The sequence below is a fragment of the Seriola aureovittata genome, chromosome 8 (genome assembly GCF_021018895.1).
Source record: "Seriola aureovittata isolate HTS-2021-v1 ecotype China chromosome 8, ASM2101889v1, whole genome shotgun sequence".
NCBI lineage: Eukaryota > Metazoa > Chordata > Actinopteri > Carangiformes > Carangidae > Seriola > Seriola aureovittata.
The window spans coordinates 17,375,601-17,383,190 of NC_079371.1; the positions used below are offsets into that span (position 1 = coordinate 17,375,601).

A 7,590-nucleotide genomic window follows, 5' to 3' on the forward strand; every position below is an offset into this window, starting at 1 on the left:
CAGGCAATAGCTCTAAACCGTCCCCGTCCCTGACTGCTGCCGCAGGATGGAGCACAACTTCTTGAACGATTTCGGATTGAGGCTCTTCAGTGTCTTTTCTAAAGCAAGTTTTACGATTTCAGAGGCCTTTTCTCATCAATTAAGGTTTTCCAGAGTTTATAGTCCTAGTTGTGCTTGTCAAGAGTCTCTTTTTCAAAAGACCGCGGGAGGTAAGAGGAGGCCCGCCCCCCTTGGTCTACAGGCCGCATACAATTAAATAAATACGTGTTTTTAATAAATAAAAAAAGCTTTAATATTTCATTTTATGTTTTTCTTATGTTTATATTTTTGTTTATTTATGTTACCATTTCATGTATACCTCTTAAATCATCTTCTCACCATGATCCGTCTGATATTTCATTGACACTTGTAGTATGATTAGTCAACTTTGCTTAATTTGAACAGGGCACTTTTTTTTTCAAACTTTTAGTTATACCTCTCCAACATGTGCTACATAAACACTTTCTAAATCCTGAAGCTGGCAGCTGTACTGTCATGACTTACCAAATAATATATTAATCATAAAAATAATCATCAGAATAAGCAATGATAAAAAATAATCATTAGTTGCAGCCCTGCAAGACTGACAGACAGGAGAACTGTGTCAAATCACTCAAACATTAACTGCTCAGCACATGCTGTAATTTAACTCATGGTGGCCTGGTGTACTGGTTGAGGTTTGTTTTCTCCTCAGATAGTTTGGGTCTTTGTTCAGTTAGTTCAGGCAGTTCATTAAATACCATAACTTCAGTACATGGAAGGTTATTTTCTACTTTAAAGTTGGAAATCAGCGCCGAACCTTAGAGATAGAAAGAAAAAAGATTACAAAAAGCCGAAAATACCTAGATGACCTCCACTAAAAGGGTGTTGGTAACATGTACAAAGACAGCCTGTATTTTATCTTCTGAGCATCACTACACCATACATGTTCAAACTTGTGAACCGAACACATGGCAGAAGTGCTGGAAAAACTTGATACTGAAAGGAGCAGGGAAATATTTGTGATTTTAACACTGTAGCTTAAAACTATGTGACAAATTGTCTTGGAAAAACACGTCTGACATTTCTGACACGTGGGGAGGACACTTGGTGAAGTACAGTATGTGAGAGAGGAAAGGTAGAGGCAGGCTTGGCAGCATTTCAAAACTACCAGTAAGAGAGTGGCAGGCCACTCCTCTCTTTTTATTAGACTCCTTTCCTTAACTCTTCTCTTTCACCATCATGGCTTTCACTGGGAAATATGAGCTGGAGAGTCAAGAGAACTATGAAGAGTTCCTGGAAGAAATTGGTATTAGAATTTTTCTTAATGATACATAAGCTTCATCTGGATAAATGTGAGCTGTCATTCATTTGAACTTTGTTGTATGTCTTTATTCGGGAATTTCACCTTCTCTGTCACAGGGCTTCTCAATGCCAAGACAGACCACAAAGTGGTAACAGAGGTTCTTCAGGATGGGGACAGCGTCACCTGGACCCAAACCATCCCCAACTTCACCTGGTCCAATAAGTTCACCGTTGGCCAGGAATGTGAGCTGGCAACAATGATGGGCTCCAAATTCAAGGTAAGTTCATAACAGGCACCGGGAAATCTGCCGCAACTTGTCGTAGAGCTCAAGCTCGCTACACGTTTCCCTATGTGACCTTTTGTCCTTGTGACCCTCAGACCACTGTCACCATGGAGGGCGGCAAGATTTCAATACAATTTCCTCAGTACCACTTCACAGCAGAGATCGTTGAAGATAAGCTGATAATGGTGAGATAAGTAACCACTCAAACTGTGATCCCATAATACTTACTTAATATAACTTCAGTAACATTATATTAGTGGCAGTTTGTTACATTTTCATCTTTGTCTTTTCTCACTTTTCTCTGCAGAATTGCATAACTCCAGGAGAGAAGGGTGTGACCTTCAAAAGAGTTAGCAAACGGATCTAATGCTGCGAGACTCAACATGCTTCACTGGAAAAGAGACTGCGGGAGGTTAAACACATCATGAAAATGCTTCCCCCAGGCACTGAACCAAGGAGAATAACTTGACCATCTACAATGAGGAGCAAGCAGTGTTTTCCTGTTGATACTTTCAATTTTAACTGGAAAAACTAGACTGTGCTATGTACTGTATTTCTACATGGATGAAATAGTTCACCTGTAGCAGTTTTCATGCTTGAACAAATAAAAATGACATTGATTGATGATACATTTGTCTGTCTATCAACATTCACCCAGCCAGTTTCTACTGAACAAATGACAGGATCCTCCTGGTATTTAATGTGCCATCCTTCAGTCAAATGAGCAGAAAATTTCTTCCCATATGTTTTTCAGATTGCAATATAGTGGCAACTAGCAGGGTTTCGAAATGTCTTGGAAACAGTGTCTTTCCTCATTCTGTTGGCTAATAATGAGCCTTAAGGACATCTACAGCTAATAGATGCATCACAGCAGCTGCCTGTTAACACACTGCAGCTGCGTTCACTACAGGGCTAAAAGAAGAATGACGTAAACACATCTCAGAAGAACGACTTTTCAACCTTTATTATATTGTGCTGTTGAAAAAAAACTAATGAATTCACACAGAGATGCATTTTGAATGATTAATATAATTGAATTATTGTTGGAACTTTCATTTTTCAGGTGACCTGAAGTGAAGCAGTTTATTTTATCTTCTTGCTAATCATCTTGTTAGCAATTGCACCCATGGTGTTGACCTAAAAAGAGAGATTAAGTAAATAAGTTTAAAAAAGATGGATTCTTCATCACACCTGACTCACACATATTCACCAATACACCAGTGTAAGGTTGTATGTGCTCACCTCGACAAGCTTGTCTCCGACCACCTCAGCAGTGTAAAGGTATTTGGGGAACTGAATCTTGAGTTTACCTCCATCTGGAGTGACAGTGGTCTAAAAAGAAAACTGATGATCAAACTGCTGTAAGTAAAATAGTAAGTGAAATAAATGTGAAATGACCTTGAATATGTCACCATCCACAGTTTCTAGTTCTGCCTCCTTCCCATTGCAAATTTGTTGTTCCAGGTTTTGTCCATCAAAATTTTAGTCAACCTGAAATCATCATTCTGATAGATTCAGTATCTGTTATAATTTAATCATTGTTGGGGTCTTTGAGGTCTTTAATTCCTAAAGACAAAATAAGATATTGTTTGCACCAATCAACACATTCTAATCCGGTACATCTTATACATTTATTTAAAATAAGTAAGCGTAGGTCTCTTACCAAGAGCCTTCAAGAAGTCCTTGTAGTTCTCCTGGCTCTCCAGCACATATTTCCCTGTAAAAGCCATGATGAAGCAAACACTCTGCTGTCGACGGCTGACAGTGGAACTAAACAAAATCAGCAACTGGGACCATTTTATATGTTTTTTTGATCTGTCCCTTTCATGCTAATTTTTGGGTGGGGCTAATATCTGTTTTCACCACTTTAACCAAATTAACTGAAACATTTAAAGAAATGTGTCTCTTATTGTTGGTCTGCAGTCAATGTTTTCCTGGCACGCAGATGTAGCTACATAAGAAAATTAATAGCAGACTGTTTTCCATTTCCATTTCCATGTATGTTTACCCATTACTAAGCTTTCAGAACATAAACATTTTTTGTTTGGTAGTTTTTTTTTGTCTGAACACTAATATATTCCTCAAGACAGTTTTGTGCCACAACATTACGTCATACTCAGGAGATAGTCCAGGAAATAGTATAACGTTTTGATGAGTGAGCTTTAGAGATGCTGGTAGGTGGAATTTGTCACCTTTGGTCAGGGCCAGGCTAACTGTTTCCCCCTGTTTCCATCTTTGTGCTAAGCTACGCTAACTTCCTGATAGTTTTAGGACTGTGAGTGGTTTCATTCCTCTCATCAAACCGTCTGCAAGAAAGCAAAGCTTAAGCAGAATCATGCAAAAACAATAAGCTTACACATCAAGTGATTATAGAAAGGACCCACAGAAATCCATTCAGTAAGGGATCACCAAAATTAAGATAAGAGACCGTGTCTGTCTGTATCAAGCCTTTGGTTATCATTGCACACTCCCTGGAAGTCAACACAGAGTAAATACATGAGTCTGTCTGAAGTTTCTTGTAAAGTTCTTCCATATAAGAGTCACATGTTTCCTGCAGCCATGACACCAACATTCCCGTCTGTGTTACTGTAATACCAAAGCAGTTTGCCATTCAAAGACCAAATGCTGTAGGGAGAGACCAGGTGTGTCTCCACAGTGTCCAAGCATCCCAAACTTTTAGCGAAACAGAAACTGCGACTGAGAGTGACACTGCAATAAAATCTACTCAAAATCTACAGGAGCGAATGAATTAGTGAGCTCCAAAAATCAGATCCATAACAATCATATCACACTCCTTCTTATTGCAGCTTTGTCTTGTTCTTTAAAAATGCAAATAAACTAAATTAAAGCAAATTTCCGCTGGGGATGTCGGCCTTTTGTCAGAATTACTTAGCAAAAATGAATTTCTGCCGGCACAGGAGCTGTGCAGGGCTGTGCCTCAGCTCGGCCTGGGCGGTGAAATATATTTTAATAGATATTTGATTAATGTGAACTGTGCCTGGAGGTTTTCTGGTGGCACGAACATGATACAAACACCTGTGCAAACTATAAAAGTCCCACAGCCCTGCAAGAAAAATTACCACTGTGAAACATATTGTTTGTTGAGTGTGTCACATAGGTGTTCACTTTTTGATTATTCACTCAATTTCATGATGATGTTGCTCTGAATTGCAAACACTGCAGTATATCGTGAGGAGTCTATAATATTCATAGGCCTACATATTTATGATTTGTCAGCGATTAAATTAGTAATGATGAAATTATGATATGAAGAAAATTATGAAGTGAAATGAAATGGCTGAAGCTAACGTACATGAGCCTTTGAGACACTCAAGATTATTTAAGTGTGACCAAAGCCCTTAAAGGAGAACGTTGTTTTAAGTCTTTATTGGTTAGAAGAGAACACTTTACGAATAATATTCACATTTAGCTTTTTTCAAATATTTTAAATTTTTTAATCCTGATAACCTCTACTGCTGATCCTCTTTCTCTGACAGTTAAGTGAAGGTTTCCCCGGATAGCCAAAGTGGTTGCCATGGTTTCACAAACATACAGCCAGTCAAAACAAACAAACTGGTGTCATCAACTCTCAATGTGAAAACCCTCTGTTGGTACGCACATACAGTATAACCCGACCGATAGTGAAGTGAGCGACAAGAGTCACAATCAGTTAAATTCACAAATGTTACACTGTGCTGTCCACACCACTGTTGTGCAGGTTTTCCATTGTCTCTGCTCCTGGAAAAGAGCTGCAGGGAAAAACCGCACTTCTCCATTGTCACCACTAAGAGGCATCCTCATTCCTCCATAAAAAAAACCCCTCAACACATCCTTTGTTCATCTATTTAAATGCTTAAAGTGAATGGGTCTCTACTTATAGCAAAAGAAAATAAAATATTATCAGGTAAAAAACTGAAGCATCTTCACAAGTGGAAATCTGTTGATGATAATGAGTTGTTCCTCTGTCCTACTAGAATGAGATACAAATCTTCAACTTTATGTTCTAGTGAAAAGTCTTGACTTGCTTCTCCCTCTGTAACAGATCGTCCACTCGTCCTGCATATTTGACATGCTGCATTTCACCATGAAAAAGGGAAAGTGGAGAACTTGGGCTTTTTAAATGTGTCATATCATCACACATCACAAGGAAGGATTTTTGCATTTTCTGTCATGTGTTGTGATGGGGAATAAATCTGAATTTTCATGATACGGACTGGACTTTTTCAAAGGTGATAATCAGTGGCCTGCTTTTACTTTTGAATCACCGAATACAATACAGGGTGGGAAAAAAACCTGTGATGATGAGGAGAAAAACTTGATAATGTATTTAACTGAGAATACAGGAAACACCACTTTAACAGCAAGAAGAAAAAAAAAATCTAATTCCTCAAAGAGTTTGATAATGGCCCTTATTAATCATAGACCTCAACCAATATTAAAGAGACAGAATTGCATTTCTATTATTGATATTCATTGGATGCGATATAATTTCCATTATAATGGTTTATCATGAAAACTGACACAATGCTGTCATTTCATTACAAACAAGTACTATTTTACTTTCACGTGTTCTTCATGGCAACACAAAATACACATTATCAAATACTTAAACATATTTATTTTTATCAATATGATCATTTCAGTTGACAGTGATAATATATTGCCATAATTCTATCTATATAACCTGGTGAGAATAAGGGAGATTTATAAAAAAATACATGTATCATTATTTGAGTGTCAACTGAGCCGTAGTTAGCATAACAACCTTGAAGTATCACAGAAAAACCTTATTTATGTAGCAAGTGAATGTAAGAAAATGATATAAAAACATGGCCTAGTAAACCTGTTATGGGGCCCAAGGGCAAAAATAAGTTGCTGGGCCCTTTTTAACCCCCCCAGTCCTTTAACCCTTTGTGTATATTGTAGTAGTTTTTCTTGGTTGGCTACACCCTGCTGCAATGTTTGCTGTGTAGTCATTTGATTCAATTTAAATTAGTGCCACGTAAGCAAATAACTGAAATAATGAAGGTCTTGAAAATACATTTTGGACACAGATTCCGATAAACACAATCAAAATCATATGGTTATAAAGCAGGACGCACCTTAAGACCCTAATCGTATAATTTGTTGATATGGTGTTTTAATGTACATATTCCCAAACAAAATAAACCATTCTAATAAAAAAAAGCACAAAGCAGTTGACTAAGAGAAAAATCAAGCCATGTGTTAAAGTAATTACTGAGAATAAATGAAACCTTATATCTGTTTATATATTGATTTACGCTCAGCAGTCATGATGAGTGCCCTGACGTTGCAAGTTAAAAGCACATGTACCCCCACCAAAGACATAAATTGAGCAGCCCACTCTGCACTCTGCACCCCCAGTCACTCAACACTTCTCCAAATTCTTCCTTGAGGACACATTTAAAGGAAGCCAACAGCCTGCTTCTTCAGCTCCACATACAAAAGCTTACAGGAGGCTGTGAGAATGATCCATTATCAAACTGACAGCCCTGAGCACTGCCCTTCTCCCACCCCCTCCGCCTCCCTTTACAGATGGGCCATTGAACAGCGGAGATCTTGAAGAATCCCCCTCAAAAAACGCAAATCATGTAAATAGTGTGCATGAAAGCAGTGCCAAAATTCTGATTACTCTTTAATCTGTATGCCAAGTTAATTACGTTTTGATCTGGCTTATGTGGAGGAACATTGTGTTTTATGTCATTTTTTTTTAATTTAACTCATTGGTAATTAAAGATTTGGGAACTGATATGATTGGATTTGCACGTGGTTACACTACATATTCCCGACTCAGGAAAAAACTACCAAACAACTCTTCAATTTCATGATAGAAAAAATATTCTATTGCATTGGAGAGAACAGAACTATGGCTCTGCATTTTCTGAGAGTCGCTGTGCTGCGTCTAACACAAGGAGGGCGGCCTATTTGCAAGAATTATACAAGAGTATAATGTGTTGTGTGT

The 7,590-nt window shown here is 38.0% G+C and overlaps 1 protein-coding gene and 1 pseudogene across 2 annotated transcripts; one reads left to right on the plus strand and one right to left on the minus strand.

The window, feature by feature from the left end:
- Positions 1 to 25: 25 nt before the first annotated feature.
- LOC130173449 (gastrotropin-like) lies at positions 26 to 2,236 on the plus strand. 2 transcript variants are annotated; one of them, XM_056382730.1, is made up of 4 exons: positions 26 to 209; positions 1,441 to 1,601; positions 1,703 to 1,792; positions 1,915 to 2,236. In XM_056382730.1, the coding sequence occupies exons 1-4, from the start codon at positions 47 to 49 to the stop codon at positions 1,972 to 1,974; spliced, it is 474 nt and encodes a 157-aa protein (XP_056238705.1). In that variant the 5' UTR covers positions 26 to 46; the 3' UTR covers positions 1,975 to 2,236. The 2 variants fall into 2 exon arrangements, with proteins under 2 accessions (XP_056238705.1, XP_056238706.1); XM_056382731.1 differs by lacking the exon at positions 26 to 209 and adding an exon at positions 269 to 1,327.
- Positions 2,237 to 2,561: 325 nt separating this feature from the next.
- On the minus strand, positions 2,562 to 3,411 carry LOC130173194 (gastrotropin-like; annotated as a pseudogene).
- Between the last annotated feature and the right edge of the window lie 4,179 nt (positions 3,412 to 7,590).